At 43.5% G+C, this 19,624-nt stretch overlaps 3 protein-coding genes across 7 annotated transcripts in view; 2 read left to right on the top strand and 1 right to left on the bottom strand.

Annotated features, from left to right (window-relative positions):
- The first annotated feature begins 39 nt into the window (after positions 1–39).
- ints14 (integrator complex subunit 14) lies at positions 40–8,419 on the top strand. Its single transcript, XM_060061965.1, has 12 exons — positions 40–304; positions 568–827; positions 951–1,058; positions 1,180–1,335; positions 1,622–1,740; positions 4,735–4,877; positions 4,967–5,059; positions 5,331–5,475; positions 7,130–7,263; positions 7,389–7,507; positions 7,648–7,713; positions 7,809–8,419. The coding sequence occupies exons 2-12, from the start codon at positions 606–608 to the stop codon at positions 8,040–8,042; spliced, it is 1,539 nt and encodes a 512-aa protein (XP_059917948.1). The 5' UTR covers positions 40–304; positions 568–605; the 3' UTR covers positions 8,043–8,419.
- The window catches only part of hacd3 (3-hydroxyacyl-CoA dehydratase 3), a 114,782-nt gene continuing 103,535 nt past the window's right edge, over positions 8,378–19,624 (bottom strand). Inside the window, exons 2-12 of one of the 2 annotated variants that reach the window (XM_060062008.1) lie at positions 11,787–11,920; positions 11,116–11,158; positions 10,944–11,047; positions 10,691–10,855; positions 10,206–10,251; positions 9,947–10,057; positions 9,696–9,823; positions 9,499–9,611; positions 9,219–9,325; positions 8,998–9,129; positions 8,378–8,918 (exon numbers count right to left, since the gene is read on the bottom strand). In XM_060062008.1, the coding sequence (XP_059917991.1) occupies positions 8,842–8,918; positions 8,998–9,129; positions 9,219–9,325; positions 9,499–9,611; positions 9,696–9,823; positions 9,947–10,057; positions 10,206–10,251; positions 10,691–10,855; positions 10,944–11,047; positions 11,116–11,158; positions 11,787–11,873 (1,113 nt within the window). In that variant the 5' untranslated portion in view covers positions 11,874–11,920 and the 3' untranslated portion in view covers positions 8,378–8,841. The remainder of the gene's footprint in view (positions 8,919–8,997; positions 9,130–9,218; positions 9,326–9,498; positions 9,612–9,695; positions 9,824–9,946; positions 10,058–10,205; positions 10,252–10,690; positions 10,856–10,943; positions 11,048–11,115; positions 11,159–11,786; positions 11,921–19,624) is intronic. The other variant, XM_060062009.1, reaches the window with a different exon arrangement.
- ppcdc (phosphopantothenoylcysteine decarboxylase) lies at positions 12,006–19,615 on the top strand. Of its 4 annotated transcripts, XM_060062042.1 has the most exons (6): positions 12,007–12,283; positions 13,026–13,121; positions 13,646–13,774; positions 14,521–14,689; positions 18,097–18,217; positions 19,263–19,615. In XM_060062042.1, exons 1-5 carry the CDS (start codon positions 12,149–12,151, stop codon positions 18,180–18,182), a joined length of 615 nt encoding a protein of 204 aa, XP_059918025.1. In that variant the 5' UTR covers positions 12,007–12,148; the 3' UTR covers positions 18,183–18,217; positions 19,263–19,615. The 4 variants fall into 4 exon arrangements, with proteins under 4 accessions (XP_059918023.1, XP_059918025.1, XP_059918026.1 ...); XM_060062040.1 differs by lacking the exon at positions 18,097–18,217 and having other exon boundaries at positions 12,006–12,283; XM_060062043.1 differs by lacking the exon at positions 19,263–19,615 and having other exon boundaries at positions 14,521–14,673; positions 18,097–18,247.

Here is a 19,624-nt window from a genome sequence, read left to right as displayed (position 1 = left end):
ATTTCTTTGTAATAAACACTGGTTGGACCGTTTACATTAATCCCTTGTTTCACACGGACGCAATAAGCGTTGCACATCACAAATGGTGGAGAAGACGATAGTATACGTGAAGCTTTGTCGCAATCATACTTTATAATTCCTTTCTAAATTCAGAATTGAACTAAAGTCTTCATTCATATCAAGATATTTGTCTTTTGTTCTATACTAACTGCATAATGCAATCTAAAGGCGGACAGATTGGCTAGCCAGCGTTAGGAACACAACCTTCTCAGGCTCGTCCTTTTCGCAGCGAACCCAGCAGAAGGTGTTATAGTTATTGTTATATGTTGTATACGTTATTATGTACTAACGTTGTGAATGTGGTCCTCGTGTCATGATTTTTATTATATGTTACAAATATCTCCCATCGTTTATCTTGTTTATGTTATTTATACATGTTAACTCCTTCTGGGACCTGCAGGCTGCAGAACACTTGTACATAACATGATATATTATATTTAAGAAGCAATTCAAAATGCTACTCGTATAATATTTGTATATTAATTATAAATTCGTTTTTGTGTTCAGTTAAAGTACAACGCAGGTGTCTTTCTTGGGTCTTCACGATGCCCACCGTGGTGGTGATGGACGTGTCGCTGTCCATGACGCGGCCGGTGTCCCTGGAGAGCAGCGAGGAGTTCCAGAGGAAGAACCTGGCGGTCCACGGCCTAACCATGCTGTTCGAACACATGGCTGCCAACTACCGCTTGGAGTTCACCTCCCTGGTTGCCTTCTCATCTCTCTGGGAGCTGTTGGTGCCCTTCACACGGGATTATAACACGTTACAGGTAAAGCACAGGCGCCAAGGTGCTCGAGGCTCTTCAGTTCTCATTTTGCCACAATATTGTGAACAAATTGGTTTTATTTGATTTTAAACTTCATCTGCTTTGAACGATCTATTTGCTGAGCAGGAGGCGCTGAGTAACCTGGAAGACTATGACAAAACATGCATTGAATCAGCGCTCAACGGAGTGAGCAACGTAGTCCAGCAGGAGTGGGGTAGCTCCTGTCCGTGTCAGGTGTGTACAGGCCTTTATACTGCTTAAACCACAAGCCAAGATAAGCTTGTCGTAGTTGGTGTTTGACTGACTTGTGGTGGAAGTACTGTGTTGGTGTGAGCTGTGCTGTGATGTTGTGCAGGTGGTGCTGGTGACGGATGGCTCTCTGGGTATTGGGAAGGGTTCCCTACGTCATTCCCTCCAAACACTGAAACAGCGTGCAGATGACAAAAAGTTCCCCCTCCCGTTTCCTTTTCCCACCAAGATGTTCATCATGTGTGTTGCCAACTCAGAGGAGGTATCAAGTCCGTCCATCAATTCCTCTCAGTCACGTTTTTTCTCGAATATGATAATTATAAAATATAATTTTATTTTACTACTTTTACTACGCTTCTACCTTTTGTCTACACAATGAATTGACAGTTCATTAATTCACGCCACATATTTCTTCCAACATAATATTGACTTATAGTGACTGTGATGGTTTAATAGTGTTGCTTCTTAGGTTAATGTGGTATGATGTATGTATGTTCTTCTTGTGTATATGATATGATGTATAATAATGTTATCTATTGTGCTGCCAGTTGCAGACAACTGATGCGATGGACAACTTGGAGGAGCTGTTGCGTCTGAGTGGTGGGGATGGGCAGATCTTTACTATGGAGGGGCAGCTGTGTCTGAAGAGTGTTCAGGCTATGTTTGGGTAAGACTATGTTTTTCATATTTTATGTTTGTTTGGATCCAATTGTTTCCTTAAGCTATGTAATAAAATAAAATAAAGTAATTTAACCACCAGAAGGTCATTCGGACGCAGTCATTTGAAGAGTACCTTCACATGAGGAGAAAATTGACTTTTTTAGAGCCACAATAATGTGTATCCTGGATAGAGTGGTTCTAATACCGATACCAGTATCTTAAATGCCGCTGATACTGCCTAAAATACAGTATCGGGTATCAGCGAGTAGTACGCAAGTCCATTCGCCGATCCGATATCGTCACATTTTATGTTTGTTTGACTAGCTCATTTACGACACAGGCAAATAACATCACAAACGTGCAGTGTTACGCTGTGTTTGTTCATGGTCAGAGGTTTGGAGGACTGAATGGGTAACCTGTCATCTCTGACCTACGTGCGTTCGAGCTACCAAGTCAGAAAAACATGGATGCTCACACTAAACTAATACAAATGTAGTACTATAATTATAAATGATCAATGTAAATTATCTATTTTAGACAAACTAGACAAATCTTGATGAAAATAAATCTAGACAAACTCGAATTAATTCTCTGTACATGTATTCACATTACAATTTTGTTATTTAGAAGAGGCTTTTATTCAAAGTTTCTTAAAGGTCCCATGACATGAAAATCTCAATTTATGAGGTTTTCTAACATAAATATGAGTTCCCCTAGCCTGCCTATGGTCCCCCAGTGGCTAAAACTTGCGTTTGGTGTAAAACGAGCACTAGCTGTTCTGCTCGCCTTTGAAAAAACGGAGGCTCAAGTGCGCTGATTTGGAAATCTGTGCTCATGACGTCATGAGGAATCTCAGCTCCTCCCCTTACTCTGCCTGGCCCGCCCAGAGACGTTGGCCCGCCAATGAGACTCGACCGTGCGAGCGCCACATGTGTGTGTGTGAATACACACACTGTAACGCAAGTGTTTCTTGTCGGTTCTTTGACGTGTCTTGTATTTCCACAACGAGACTGTCGTGGGGGTTATCTAAGCCATGGTTGAGAAGGAATTGGGGGAAAGGAACTTTGGTTTGACTCGGTGAAGTACATGAACTGCGACATGCCGCCGGTTGCCGCGAGGCACCATCGCCCGGCAGCGGGCAGCCGGCCGCAGGCAGCGCGCGGTTCAGTCGACTTCAGGTTGATGTGAAAGTGGAAGAACCAGAGACGTCGCAGAACCCGACAAAGTCGTTTGTGATTCATAATATCGTCTGGAGGCGCACACAATATGTTATATGATATAGATATCTATGTATTATATGATATTATTTAGATATAGAGCTCCAGGACTGTAACGCAAGTGTTGTACACTTCCTTGTTATTTGGATAACCGTTCTGCTGTTGGTGTGATGGCGCAACACGTCGGACTCTCGTATCTGGTATTTCTACAACGAGACTTGTATTGGGGGTTATCTCAGCCAAGGTTGAGAATGAATTGGGGGGAAGGAACTTTGGCTTTGACTCCCTCAAGAACATGAACCACGACAAGGAGGAGAAAGGGATCTTTGCCGGGCAGCGCTTATGCACCTCCGCCTCCGGCGGTGGTCCCTCAGCGGGGCTCAAGCGGGAGACATTCGCCGCCAACAATCCCTTTCTCCTCCATGTCGTGGTTCATGTTCTTGAGGGAGTCAAAGCCAAAGTTCCTTCCCCCCAATTCATTCTCAACCTTGGCTGAGATAACCCCCAATACGAGTCTCGTTGTAGAAATACCAGATACGAGAGTCCGACGTGTTATGCGCCATCACACCAACAGCAGAACGGTTATCCAAATAACAAGGAAGTGTACAACACTTGCGTTACAGTCCTGGAGCTCTATATCTAAATAATATCATATAATACATAGATATCTATATCATATAACATATTGTGTGCGCCTCCAGACGATATTATGAATCACAAACGACTTTGTCGGGTTCTGCGACGTCTCTGGTTCTTCCACTTTCACATCAACCTGAAGTCGACTGAACCGCGCGCTGCCGGCTGCCCGCTGCCGGGCGATGGTGCCTCGCGGCAACCGGCGCCATGTCGCAGTTCATGTACTTCAGCGAGTCAAATCAAAGTTCCTTTCCCCCAATTCCTTCTCAACCATGGCTCAGATAACCCCCACGACAGTCTCGTTGTGGAAATACAAGACACGTCAAAGAACCGACAAGAAACACTTGCGTTACAGTGTGTGTATTCACATTGATGTGGACGTTGAAGAACCAGGAACGTCGGAGAACCCAACGCGGTCGTTTGAGATTCATAATATCGGCTCACACAGCTTTTGGCCGTGATAATATATATTATATGATATAGATATCTGTGTAGGCTATATGATAATATTTAGATATAGAGCTCCAGGACTCCCGTGTGTTCTAGAATATTTACAGAACACGGCTAAAGGCTGTGTGCGGCTCGCCATTGCGATACATCCACTGTAAACAGAGCGCATGGTGGCTGCAAGCTGCTCAGGGCCACACCCCCACCCTCCTCCTTGACACGCCCACCGAAACAGCGCATTTGGGGGAAGCTCAATGTGCGACTGGCTCGGAGTGGCTGTAACTCTGCACCACGGCTGAATTTAGGGAACGTCTTTGAATACTGTGTTAGTTGCCCACTAATACCTATATTAAAGAATACATAAAATAGCATGTCATGGGACCTTTAAAATAAGTACATTCCTGTCATCGTAAGAGAACCCTTCAATAAGAGCGAATGTTATTAGTAGTTACAATTCTAGATGCTGTATCGATATATTCATACAGTGTTAGTAGTATACAGCTGTTAAAATGTATCCCCAAAATGTTACTCAGTATCGGCCGATACTCAAGTTCAGGAATCGGTATCAGAACATCTCTAATTTTGGAGGGTCAAATTCTCTCTCTGTGTCTGTGTGTGTGTGTGTGTGTGTGTGTGTGTGTGTGTGTGTGTGTGTGTGTGTGTGTGTGTGTGTGTGTGTGTGTGTGTGCGCCTGCTTGCAGGAGGCTCATAGACCAGGCGTACTCCCCCTTCCATGCGGTCCTGCACTGCGGGAACCTGTCCTCCGATGTGCAGGTGTTCCCTCGGCCGGAGCCTGTGGTAGTGGACGACGAGGTGGACCCCATGCCCAGGGTGGTCAACACAGGTAGCCAGTCCTTTGGCGGCAGGCGTATATATGTTCACATCAAGATTACAACAGATTACAACAGATTTTCCCCATTTGTCTTATTGCAGACTTGGAGATTGTGGGATTCATTGAGATAGGGGACATTTCAAGCCCCCCTGTCACGTCCCGACACTTGGTTCTGCCCATCGCCGTGATCAAAGGTTTGCATTTCATGTTTTGGACCCCAGGGGAGGGTAGGTGTTAGGGGGTTCAACTCCCAGCCAGTGTTACTGGGTTTATCGTTAGGCATCCTTGAGCAAGAGGCCTTACCCCCATCCTGTGTATGAATGACCTGAATCTCAATGCACTGTGCGTCGCATCCGATAAAAGTGTCCGCTAAATTATGAAATAATAAATATCGTTATTGCCAGCGACCGCTGTAGAGAGCCTCCCCTTGTGTGTTCCAAGCGGCTCTGTTTCTGCTGTTTCCAGAGGCGGAGGACGTCAGCACCGGTGCGGCGGAGGAGCCTGAGGAGGAGGTCTCCGCCAGTCAAATGGCGGGAAAGAGTCCCAACTTCTGTGTCCTTTTGCACGGCAGTTTGAAGGTGGAGGGCATGGTGGCACTGGTCCAGCTGGGGTGAGTGCCCTTAAAAACACCTTGTGAGGCCCTGGTCTGTCTGACTCATTAAGGGCACTTACGCAGTCCATGCCCTGGGGTCACATTACTTGAATTGAATATGCATATTCATTGGCCCACCTCCTTTTTATATGAATAATATTTCATATTTATATTCTTTAATGTCGATCCATTCTCTTCCTTTGTCTATAACCACCAGGATACTTATGCTATATTCTTATTATTAGGGATGGGAATCGAGAACCGGTTCTTGTTCAGAACCGGTTCCGAGTCAACCGATTCCTTGGAATCGTTAGCAAGCCTGCTTAACGATTCCGCTTATCGGTTCCGGTCGCGGCAAATGCGTCGTGACGTCACACACACGCTGCTTTGATTTGGTTCAGAACGCAGCAAACATGTCGCCGCCGAGGAAGAATCGCATTGTGCGTTCAAACCAAACGCGACGGGGCGACAAGATCCCATACAAAGTGAACGTAGAGACGCGTATAAGGGCGAGTTTGTCGCGGGAGAAAACCGGCGACAAGTTTTTGTCGTGATGACAGCCAATCAGCGTTCAACAGCGTGATAACTGAGTGACATGTGTAACGTAACAGCCAATCAGCGTTCAGCCGTCAAACTCAGTGCAGTGCAGTCCGGGTGAACCGCGGAATGGAGGAGAAAGTGATTGTTGCAGTTTGCGACTCCCGGATCTCTATATATAATAGTATATAATATATTATATACTATATTATAATTGTATAATATCACGGCCAACAGCTCTGTCGCCTCCGGATGGCCGTAGCGTGGGGAGCTCTCATAGGGATTGGGCTTCTCGGGGTTTGTTTACCGGCATTGCTATGGTTTCCGGTCTTGTGTGTTCCAACGGTTTATTAGTTAGGCCCATCTAATAAATCTGTCTAATCAATGCTTCATTTTGTTTATGTCAGTTTAATTTTGTTACAAGTTGAATGCAAATGAGCACTGTTAGAATTCCAAAAGGCACAAGCTCTTACTTGGCTGTTTTCAGTCTGTGTTTTTAGTTGTATGGCACATAATGATGGCATTTGGGCTTAAAAAGCGATATATTTTTTCGTCTAGACCAATTGATTTGAAAATGTACAATTTCCTAATACTAGAAGCACTTCTGATCAGATATTAAAGAGATGTAATGCAAACAAACACATGTATACTTATTTTCTCACCCAATGAGAATCGATAAGAGAATCGATAAGGAATCGGATCGATAAGCAGAATCGGAATCGTGAAATTCTTATCAATTCCCATCCCTACTTATTATTCACCGTCTCTGGAATGCTGCTGGTGTTTTCTTTTATGATGCATATGTTTTGCTCATCCTATATTTTGTCTCTTATCTGGGACTCTGCTTAATAATCTGTCTAACTACGTTCTGCTGCTTTGCATGTCACAGGGAAATTTGCTGTTCAGAAGGATCCTGTGTAAATACTTTGCGTATGAAAGAACGTTGACTTTGAACTCTTAAGGCTACAGAGTAAACAAATCTCATGTTTCAGCCAGCCTTCCTTTCGGGGGTGGGCGGGATTTGGGGAGAGGAGCAGAGAGTCCTTCTTTCCTTTTGATTATATACACTTGCATTTGAACTGCATTGAGCTCATGTTGAAAGGAATCTTCTCCCACCCGTTCCTGGTGTCACCAGGCCGGACTGGTATGGCATGCTGTACTCCCAGGCAGACAGCAAGAAGAAGTCCAACCTCATGATGTCTCTGTTTGAGCCCGGCCCGGAGCCTCTGCCCTGGCTGGGCAAGGTCGCCCACCTGGGACCAATATCTGGTAATTCACCTCACCATGCAATTAACCCCATTCATGTCAATGCCTTTGCATCGTCAAAGCAGTAGGCCCATGCACGTCTACAACCCTCGGACAGTGGTCGTTGATTATCTGCGTTGTTCTTCCAGAGGCGGCTGAGAACCCCTATGGGGAGGACGACAGCAAGAGTCCATTCCCAGTCCAACCCTCGATTAAACGAAGCTATGCTCAGAATGTGACGGTGTGGATCAAGGCTAGTGGATTACAGGTGCATTGCCTCCATCTATTATACATGTGCATTTTTACATGGGTGCTCTTTTAATAAATATGAGTTTCCTTGTGTAAATGGATTGTATTGGCTGTTCCTCAAGCATGCCGCTCACATGTCGCATGCATCCTCCTCCACAGACTGACGTGCAGAAGATTCTGAGGAACGCCCGGAAGCTTCCAGAGAAGACCCAGACCTTCTATAAGGTGAACGCTCTTTAAACCCACCCTGCCGGGCTGGCCGGTCGAGCAGGTTTTCCCTCGTTCTGGTTTTTTAAGGAAGTGTTTCGTCTGTCCCCCAGGAGCTGAACCGCCTGCGGAAGGCCGCCCTGGCCTTCGGATTCCGGGAGCTTCTGAAGGGGGTGGGGGACCTGCTGGAGAGGGAGTGCACCCTGCTCCCGGACTCGGCCCACCCCGACGCCGCCTTCCAGCTCTCCCACGCCGCCAAGCAGCTCCGGCTGGCCAGCGCCGGGGACTCCCAGTACGCCGCCTTCGACCAGAACATTGCGCCCATGCACACCGACTTCTCCAGCTGAGTGGCAGCGTGATCCAGGGGCAGAATAAGACTTTGAAATGATCAGCTCCAAAATCTGCTGCCAAGTCGAGGACAGCCCCTCCAGTATGGACTGAAACAGCGTGGAAGTCAAGCAGATGGCTGTAAATATAGTACTTGTGTGGCCTGTTGTTTGTGAATGTGCAAGACCATGGTGTGTTTAACAGTGGCATGTACATATTTTTCTACTGTTTATAGTACCTTTCATAAGTACAATCTCCAAAAAGCTTGGGGATTTATTAATAAAATTGCCATTTGTTATTACTGTTGTAATGGATACTGAGTAGCTGACATTTCTAGGTTCAATAAATAATCGGCAATGGTACCATCAATGTATTAAAATATAAAATAAAAAGCTTGGTTTCGCTCAGAATGAAAATTAATTCACAGATCAAAGGGGGTTTACAAGAGTGAATAGAGCTTAAAGACCATCACTTTTAGATAAAAATACCACGAAACTAAAACGCTATGCTGAGTAGTTCCATACATAAGGAATAATCAAATAAACCCAGCCACATACCAACAAATGATTACAAGGATTCCATAAATCTAGAAATATCTTTTAATTGTTCATTTCATTCACAAAATTACAAAATATAGGTTGTAATACAGTATAAAAAGTAAATTTTTTTAAATAAGGGGACCCTCTAAATTAACTGCACGTCAAATACAAATCACGATCCAAGGACACTGGAAACATCACTATTAAGAAACGAAAAAGTTGAATGTGAAGTTGAATTCACACAGGGCAGACAGAGATGATTCTGAAATGTTGCTTCATCCTACTGAGCTTTCCTCTTCTTGGTGTGGAACCGCCTCTTCCTTTGCTTGTAGAGGTGTCGGAAGTTTACGGTCAACGCTGAAAATGGACCTTTGGTTAGAGTACATAACGCATTGGTTCAGTAAACCTGACGAGAAGGTTATTTTTTCAGACTCACCAAAGACCATCAGAACAAGGTAGATGTACAGGAAGTGGGAGAATCTGATCGACACGCCGATGGACTTTGTGAGATCAATGCTGAACAAGTTAGCCTCATCGAAGAGGGGGATGGACTGGACGACCGCCACAGCTGCAATTGTTGAGAATATATATATTTTTTATTATTATTTTCCAGTTGACTAAAAGGGGAAACACTTGGAATACGATGTATACACCTACCTTCAGCCAGGGCTCCTAGGGGGTACAAGGGTATCCATGCAGTGTACCTCAACCAGGTGAGGTCTTTCCACTCTGTGTTGAAACAGCCCAGCATGTAGAAAGGATACCTGGAGGAAATGGCAAAACGATTATCTACACTCAAAATGTATACAGAAAATTATCTAATTCTGTGTTTAAGTGTTTGAGCCTAAACTATTGCACACCAAGTTGGTTTTAAGAGGATTCAATCCCTTTTCCATTCAATTAAAAAAAAAAAAAAAAAGCAAACGCCTAGACTCACCGAAATATCTCAATAGCGCTCCAAGGATAGAACACAAAGAAGACCACGGCTTTGTTATGCATCTCCTCCAAGCTCCCAATGATGATGAAGAGGATGAAATTCCTCCCAACCACCTGGAGCAGTAAATATTAGCTTATCGGCCGCCTAACGGCAACAGTTACAAGGTGTGTCGCTGCGAGATAAGGAAACCGGGCTACCTGGATTAAAGTAGGAACCACTCCTGTCTTGACCACTCCAAAAGCAGCGTTAACCACCTCAATGGCTGCCAGAGTCTGGCAGAAGAACATGACATCCGACATGGTGTGAAAGGTGTCGTACATAGAGTCTGGAAAGTGAGCAGCACAGAGCTGTGACAGGTTCAGTTCAAGATTTGAACAGCATCATCGATCTAACTATGGATTAAATCAATTAAATAAATACAGACGTTTCAGGGGATTAAGATCCTAACCTTGGCCAAAGATGAAGAGCCGCACAGTCATGTTGATGAAGATCCAGGAGAAGCAGAGGAACTGGACCAGGTTATACAGGAACAGGAATATCGTCTTAATACTAGGACGCCCTGGAAACAATGGGATTAACTCATTTCATTCATTTAACAGTTCATCTATGAGTACACAAGCATAACCAAAAATATGTTTATTTAATTTAATAACTTTTACATAATCAGTCCTAAACAAACATCCGTTTGTTGTATGATTAATACTCACCATTCTCTTCTCTTCTGGACATCTTTACTCTTTTCTGTTTCTCCTCCTTTTGGAAGAAAGACATTAGGTTCTTAACTGGACATGAAATGTACAGCACACTCATTGTGAAATCTGTGTTACTTGCTAGAGACTCAAAGTCTATAGATAGACAGACAGATAAAATAGATTGATAAAACTTTATTAATCCCCCGGAGGGGAAATTCCTTTGTCACAGAACAGCAGCAGTGGAAGACACAGGATATAATATCTATCCTTGGGGGCTCTTTACAATAAAATAAAAATACAAAGTGCTTAGGAAAACAAAAATAGATGCTAAGGTAAATGTTAAAGTAAGGACGAACAGAAAAAACAGGGCAAACAGTATAAACCGTATACATTTTTAATTATAAAGCCTAGTGCCAGTATTTCACTATACCTTTATGTGCCCATACACAAGGTGTAAGCACGATTGTTCCTCTCAAACAGAATACAGCTTTTATGTTCACCTTCTCATGTATCTCCATCTCAGCATCAGACTCTTCCAGCCAGCGGTCGAAGTCCGGGGCCAGGAAGAGAGGCTTTTTCTCCTGAATGGTTAGCCTATCCCACCAGCCTCGCTGAGCTTTCTTTACTGTAATACTCACCTGCCTCTGTGTGGACTTGAAGCTCACCTACAATCATACATGTCATAAGATTATCATCAGAATACATTTCCACAGCATTACTGATACCATCAAGATAGACAGGGCTTGATCTTACCTCTGGGTTTACCGGCATCCGAAAAGCCAGACTGAACTGATAGTCATTTTGTCCCTTTGCGCCATGACCCTGTCCTTTAATCAAGCCAAAACAGGTATGAAATCCTTTGGTTTACTCCAGAACAATTCCCAACCACACGAAACACAAGGCCTCAATGACACCAGACACTCACCACTAAATTCTAGGACGTTTTCATGCATATGGACCTTCATATTCTGAAAAAGACAAAAACTTGTTAGATTGACATACTCTTGCTTTACAGCCGACCAACTACATAGCCTAACTATGCACTTAGGAGCTACTCCAGACCAGCCGCAAATTAATTTATATCAACATGGGATTATTTTTGTAAAAATAATAACAATAAAAAATAATAATTTATCTATATCTATATCTATGTATCTATATCTATATCTATATCTATATCTATATCTATATCTATATATATTTATATCTACCCACCAGATGTCAAAAGGATGCATGCGCTGAATTCACATGAGATCGACCGTTCTCGTCGCATGTAGCTAGACTTTTTATAGGAAGTCATTTTATGGACCTTCATATTCGGACAAAGAACGCTACTACGAAAAGGCGCTCCTCGACACCAACCACAACTGAATCTTATATCAAATGGGATCATTGTGAATTTTATTAAAAATATTTAACTATATGATCATGAGCTGAATTAACACGAGATCGACCGCTCTGGTCGCATGTATCTAGATTGTTTTATAGGAAGTAATCGGGTTTACCCTCACAGTTCAGTTCACAATGTAGTATAAAGCCATAAACTCATAGTACTGACGAGGTCGAGCTCAGCCCTGGTGGGTCAAGCGATCCTACCTGTGTGTCTATCAACTCTACCCGCAGATAAATGTCTTCATGGCGCTGTGCCCAGTATACATGGGGTGTGAGCAGGGACATTTTCATTATGTCCTTGTTATTCTCGTCAAACAGTCTTTGAGCCCCACTGACAGGCAGCACTGAATTAGTAACCCGGCCAGTCAGAACATGACGTACGCATGCGCAGACTACGAGGTACTGCTTGCTGAGCGTTACGTCATTGGCTAGACGTCAGTGTTGCCGGAAACAGAGGACCAGGAAACACGAAAGAAAGAGTGAATCCTTAGCACAGGATTCTTAGGCCTGGAAATACTTGGGTATTGAAGCAAACCGATATGTTCTGAAGTCGTCCTATCACTAATATGCAGACTGGGGTGTCCCCAAAATGTGATTTGTTGAACGGAAGTGGTACATTCCGTGTGCTTGTTGGGGTGACGGGTAGCGTCGCGGCTCTAAAACTGCCTCTTTTGGTCTCCCAACTTCTGGAATTGCCAGGGGTAAGATGACGTTACACTCAGGAAAAATAAGGTTTTATTGTTATATATAAATCCTTTAAGTGCATGAAACATTTTATTCGTTCGTGCATTAATGTTAGTGACATAACATAACTGCACCGCTAGATGGCTCTAAATTAGAGCGGTTGAGAAAACTGCAAAAAGGTAAACCTTGGAGATCTCCTATCGAGATTCCTATAAACTGACTAGCATCTACTTGTGAAATATGACCCAGTGGACCGAATTGATCAATATGAAAGAGGGTGTAATGGGAAAATTCTATTTTCACATTCTGTTTCTCTAACTACCATTTGTTCGTATGTGCCTGTTTTCTTGACCCCTCGGGAAGTCGAAAAGCCAGGACTCCAACTGATTAGGCATGGCTAGGTCCCCCAATTATGACATCCTGGAGGTTCATCGATAGTTTACCTTCTGGTTAACCCATGCTATAGTTTTATTTAATGATTGTTTGTTATGCCTTGTATTATTGTTTGTTTGTTGTATGTTGTTTAATGTTTTATTACTTAAAGGAATTAGCCCTAATGTTATGTGTTCGGATGACTCTTTTTCAGTTAAGACAGAAATGATTGACATGGTTAAAAAAGGGTCAACCCCCCCCTAGAAAGTTTGATATAATATGATCAAAAAATTATTTTTTTAGCATATCATTACCTTTTGTTTCAATGCAGACATATTGTGATGAATGAAAGCTGACCAAACATTCTCCTGTTATTCATGGCTCCAGGTGGAGGTGCGAGTGGTTTCAACCGAGCATGCTCATCACTTCTATAACCCGGCGGAGATATCGGTTAAGGTCTACACAGACAAGGATGAGTGGGAGGTGAAGATGACTTTATTACATTCTCAATGGACATTTATTAGGGAGCAGATCTCATTACAACATAGGGGGAGAGACCACAACATGGAATTTTTACCAGAGCATTTTCTGGAGGGAACATAAATAATATCCTATATCAAATGATCTTCTGCTACAGACCCGCAGCCATTACTAGTAGCTCAAAATGTATCTTCATGAATCCCATTTGCACCATCACTATGCATATTTACCTATTTTACAGAGCCATGCATCCACAAATGCCACTATGTCTATACAAAGGTTCAAACCACTGCTCAGGATACATAGGTGACATAAATAGAACCAGTAAAATGGGGTGTTGGCTTCTATTTAGTATATATTCTTATTTCATACATTTTAACAATTATGGATTTTTTTTGGGGGGGGGGGGGGGGGGGGGGGTTCTGTTTTCCAGTAGTTGGAGTCCCCTCCGTCCCCCCAGGATCTGCCCCCATGGTGGGTTGGATGAGGGGTCTGTTCTTACCATAATGACTTGCTCTCTTTGATAGCTGTGGACGCAGCGCTCCGACCCTGTGCTGCACATCGAGCTCAGGCGCTGGGCAGACCTATTTGTGATCGCTCCACTAGATGCCAACACCCTTGGGAAAATTGCAAGTGGCATCTGTGACAATCTACTGGTAAGTCCCATGAGTTAGTGGTAAAGGTGAGTAGTATTTGGGAGTTTGAGAGTTTCCGGTCCCTGAACCGGAAGTGGTGGGGCCTCGGCGTGTGGGTAAACCGTTGGTGAATGCTGGGGGAACTTATTGTCACCCAGTTCACCTCGTGGTCTGTCTGTCTGTCTGTCTGTCTGTCTGTCTGTCTGTCTGTCTGTCTGTCTGTCTGTCTGTCAGCAGACTTGCTGGTGCTACTCCAGGCCACATTTACAGGGAAGGGGTGACTTGGGTGACTTGTCTTCTCAATCTTTTCTCCACAATTATTAGATTCATATAGTGTATAGGCATAATAAGAATTATATATTATCATTGATTGTACAGGTACATTTCTCCCATAACCTAACCCCAGGTCCGCAGACATCCCTGGCACCATAACAATAAGTGCCCCCAGTGTTCTCAACGGTTTACCCACACACCGAGGCCCCACAACTTCCGGTTTAGGGACCGGAAGCACTCAACCTCCCAAATGCTCCTGAAAAAAAATATTTACAGGAAGTTTTTCTAAATAACAACCAAGAAAACTAAAAGCAAATAAAATAACTTGTGACCAACCGCAAACATCATCCGCCACCAGCTACACAGTCCAGTTGGACTTGTAAGTGAACTGCCATTGGTTACCTTTGGTTCATTAAATACTACTAAGGTATCATCAGACACCTGAAGGATGAAATAGATGGCGCCAATATAAATGTCTAACTTTGATTTGGCAGACGTGTGTGGTGAGAGCGTGGGAGAGCTCCCGGCCTCTTCTCTTCTGTCCCGCCATGAACACGGCCATGTGGAACCACCCAATCACAGCCCGGCAAATAGCCATCCTCAAAGACTTTGGATACGTGGAAATCCCCTGCATTGCCAAGAAACTGGTGTGTGGAGATGAAGGTTTGTTTGTTTGTGTGTGTGTGGGTGTGTTGTTATTCAAAAAGCTGATATCTTGTTTCCACAACATAAATTCACGTGATTTATATAATATGAATCAGTAAGGCTGGTTGTAGTTATTTTCCCCCCGCCGACTTTGCGGCCACATTCCTTGTTCACTCTACCATGAAGCTAGTTGATGGCCGTTGACCGGGTCAGGGGTCAGCTCTCCCGCTCGGCTTCTCATGAATTACCGGCTTGTGTTTTATACTCAGTCTGCGTTGTTTGTTATACGGAAATAGCACTTAGTACGACATTTATGGAAGTGATTGATAAAGGCCAGGCCCAACCAGGGGGGTTTAAACACACTCACATTCTCAGGACGTTCTCTGTAAAATGCGTAATGTGTAAATGTGGGGAAAAACGGTCTGTCTAGCTACTGGACCAGATAAAATGAGACGGAGAGTTAATAAAGTCTATCGGCACGAGGACCTTGGATTTATTAAGTAAAGTGGCAACGGTTATACAGAGTCATAAAGCGTGAGAAATCGAATATGTCTAAGTCCCTAATCAGCGCTGATGGTTCGTCCGGAGCTTCGCCTCCGTGGAAGGTCTGCTTCAGAAGAAGGTGAAGAGTCCCTGTGTGATGCAGTCTTATGCTGTATCCTCCTCTCGATGAGGTGTGTGCGTTTGAGGTGTGTGCGGTTCTGTGTGTTTTGGCTCCCAGGCCCTGAGAGAGCTTCGTAACGGGGAGAGTTCCTCGTGTCTCCGGTGTGATAAATTAAAACGGGGAGTGCCCCCCTGAAATGTCTCGTGTGTGATAATTTAATGTGGCTCTCAGGCCCCTGGTGTGGGCAGAGGTATCTCTTGGTTCCTCCTAACGGGGAAGAGCTCTCAAAATGTCTCCTGTGTGATAAATTAATGTGGCTCTCCCGTTCTGGAGATGATACTGGTGCATTGTCTGAGTGTCCACCATCTGCCTGCCTAGGAGATGGGGCCTTCAGCTCCGGCCTTGACCTGACTATATATTATCATGTTTGTGTTGTTGGGTTAGAGCAAGAGTTGACTATATTATAATGTGTCCATGTGATGTGCTCATCAGGCTAGGGTAGGAGTTAGCTATATTTATAATGTACATGTGATGTACTCAGCAGGTTATTTTTCCCAACATAAACAACCAGAAACATTTGCTGGATCTGAAAGCTTGCTCACTCAGTCCCACTCACTCATTATTATAAATACAATTTATTATTATGCATTGTATCGATTGAGACGGTTTCGGTAGACGAGTTAAAACATTCCTTCTCAAATAGCTTGTTTATGAGTTGTTGGTTTAAGACTGTAAGGAATTGTCCATAAATTAGACAACTGTCATTAGTCATTTGAATCAATTGAAAGAGACAGCAACCCTTCATCGGAGTCACATCTTTTACTATCACACAAGCATCTGGTGGTACGAAGAGCAGTTCTCTCGGCGGTTTTATGACCAGGAGTAAATTAATCTTGTTTCCTGTGTATGTCAATGAGGGATTTCCTGGTCACAACTTCCTTTTTTCACCATCTTTATGGTACATCTGGTAATGTGGACCAGATATTGGTGTAACAGCCCTAGTGGGTATTGTATTGGGCTATATTATTCTTATCTTTATTGCTTAAGGGCACAGGGGCATGTCGAGACATGATCTATTGTCTGTAGAGACAGAGAGGTTTTGCATTTACTGATACATTTCATTTCCTGGTTAACGTCAGAACAAGGAAGTAGGTATTTTCTGATAGATGGTAACACAAACCAAGCGGTCTTGGTATCAAAGCCAACAAGCGAGTATGGGAGAAATTAACCATTACTTTTTATGTTAACTATGAGTATTATCAGGCCTATATATCATATAGATACATTAATTGTGGAAAGCAGCTAAATCACCTATGAATTCATAGGAAAGACTTGGCACGGCGCCAGAGAGTATAAGGCGTACTGACGTCAACCTAATGTTTAGATTAGATTAGTTGCGGATGTTAACCAAATGTTTAAATTAGATTAGCTGCGGATGTTGACCACATAATTAGAGTAATGTATGACTGACTGGCCTTACCATAGAAGGAGAATAATGCGTGCTGTGGGCGGGGATACCATATGGGAAATAGCTTGGTGAGTGAGAATAAAAAGACCGGGATCTTATGTTCGCAGTGCTTTGCAGACTACTCTGCCTTGTTGTTGCTTGTTCAACAATAAGTCTTATGTCATACTTGCTCCAGACTCTTCGATTCCTCATGCTCTCTTAGTTAGTTTAAGTGATAGAATTTGGTTATTTTGTACCACACGAGTACCTGCAGGGTAAATATGTGAGGCGGATGAGCTCAGGATCAAGTTGCATAGCGTGGTAATCCTCCTCATTTTGTGGTCGTTCCTCTTCCACCCATAACCCAAAAACCTCTAAAGATCTTTGAGACTGCCCTGTAAAGTAGGCCAGTAGGTACAGTAGTAGTAGTTTGTTCTCAGTAGGTAGTTCCCAGCCTTTTGGGGCTAACGGAAACATTACCAAGATATGTATTGATAAATGTCACACTATTTCACCAACAGCAGATTGACAGAAGGTCACATGAATACAGGCTTATAGAAATCTGACAGAAAGCTGCATTATTTGTCAAAATATGTGTTGTAATAAAGCAATAACTTTAAAATAATTCATAAATAAAATGGCGCATATGCATCATAAATATAAATTGTAGCAGTTATATTGTAAGCATGAACTATTTTCAAAACTTCCCCAGCTCACTATAATTGCCGTAACTGGTGACAGTAACCTGTGCTACTTGAATACCAGCAAACTTCCCAGCACAACAGCGTTGTGCAACGCCACGCCTTGCTGCACCGGTCGGAACAACGACTTCCACCAGTTTCCTGTTCACTGAAGGCATTGAGTCAGAGCCATGTATAGTTCAATAGTTGAAATCGGCCTCATACATTACATCAGAATTGACCTGCTACCATGCAGGAGGCCGGGTTGGTATTTACAGTTTGTAAAAAGAATCCAGCATAATGTTTCTGCATAATGAAAGGGTCCTTTGCACTGTCTGCATACCGAAGTAGGATACATCGTCGACACATAATGAGTCAAGCAGACTCCTTATTACTCCCTGGATGATACCCATTGGTACCTGAAGGATGTCTGAGATTGTCTCTGAAGACCATAAGCAGTGACGTCTTAGGCCTTGTGCAGGCCTCCTGTGGCTTTCCCGTGTTGTTCTCCTTCCCAAATCAGAAGAGTCTTAAGTAACTCTCCAGCGACACTTATCCGTTGTCACCCTCCATTCAGTCCGTGGCTTTGCAGCATCTGGACTCCCATCGGGAGTCCAGATGCAGGTTCAGTAGTGAGGAGGCCGCTGGCCAAACAAGTCATTGTAATTGTCTGATATTGTTTATTTTATTGCAGGTCTGGGAGCCATGGCAGAGTTGTCAACTGTTATAAATGTTGTGAAACAGTACCTTCAGAAGTCTGAGTCGTCTCGCCCCACATGAAAGTGATATATCCTGTATGAGGAGTCCAAAGAGCGGTACCTAATAAATTTGTGTCTCGTATCTCATTCTGCTCTCTTATCTTGAGTACTAAATCTTTTTTGATTCACAGTGAATCTCTTTATTAGTCTGAATATAAAACTTGATTGATGGTTGTTTTTTATTTGATAACTATATTGTCATAAACTGACTTCCATTATAATAATCCTAGATGTTTACACTGTATTCTTTAGTCGGAAAGTGTTCCTATTTTTATGGTATAAGATTTCAGCTTGTGACAGATGTCAATCATGTACTTGATATGCTTAGGGTTTACTTTGCGGTAAACATGAAGAGAATTTGTAGGATTGCAATTAATTTTCGCCATGCAGATTGCATGGCTTAATGTTAACTCACACTAATAAATATAAGACCTGGCTGTGAAACAGATCGCCAGTGTGTGAATCTATGTGTTCATATCTTTTCAGGTATAGATACCCCTTGTGTAGGAGGGGACAGTGTTCAGTCCTGCTCTGCCGTCTTTAGAGTCCGGCTGTAGCCGGAACTGCTTGAGCTGCAAATCTACCTGTTGCGTCGACTTCTTGGTCTGTGTCTGCACCCTCATCCCGACTGAGCCCAATAATCTCATTTGAAGTGTATTATTTACACACGACGGGGCCCCTGTTCTCAACCAGACGATTTATTTGGAATGCAAATAACCACAGAATCTTGTCCCCTGAGCTCTGACTTGCCTGCCTGCCATTGGCTGCTGTGAGCCTCCGTTGTGTTCCACATCATGGCCTTGTGGATGATGTGGAGGAACAGGGCGAGTGAAGGCGGATCACATGATGTGCTGCTCGGCTCTGCACACCTGGTCCTCAGGGAGGACATGGGAGTGTTGATTCAGATAAGGACGGTTTGATCCAAATGGAAATGGCTGGTTTAAGTAAAATATTTACACAGTAAGCTTTACTTATCTAGTTCTAATAAAATGAAGGAAATAAAAAATAGGATCAACGTATATGGCTGTGCCTGTGTGTGTGTGTGTGTGTGTGTCTGTGTGTCTGTGTCTGTGTGTGTGTGTGTGTCAATATTTGTTTACAGGTGCACAGGTGCGAGCTTGGTCTGATGTAACGCAAACATGTCACTCGCTGCAGCCTCCGGGAGCCCGCAGCGGTGTTTCATCAGAAAGTACATCCTGGGAGATCACCCACCCTGGGCCCGCCTGGCCTCAAGGCACATGATTACCTCTGGTTCCCTCTCGGGTGGTAAACAGTTCAGCCGCTCCCTCGGGAACAGGTGGAAGTTATTTGATTCAGGCGCCTTTCTCCCCATCTCTCTAACGGAAGAGGATTAGGGCCACATGTGATTATTTATTTTTTGAGTTCTAACTTTAAATAAAAAGAAAAAAAAATTGAAGAAAAAGTTCTCATTAAAATTACAGAATTCTGCCTTTATTCTCAGAA

The sequence above is a fragment of the Gadus macrocephalus genome, chromosome 9, assembly GCF_031168955.1.
Source record: "Gadus macrocephalus chromosome 9, ASM3116895v1".
Taxonomy (NCBI): Eukaryota; Metazoa; Chordata; class Actinopteri; order Gadiformes; family Gadidae; genus Gadus; species Gadus macrocephalus.
This window is presented reverse-complemented; position numbering and strand designations above follow the sequence as displayed.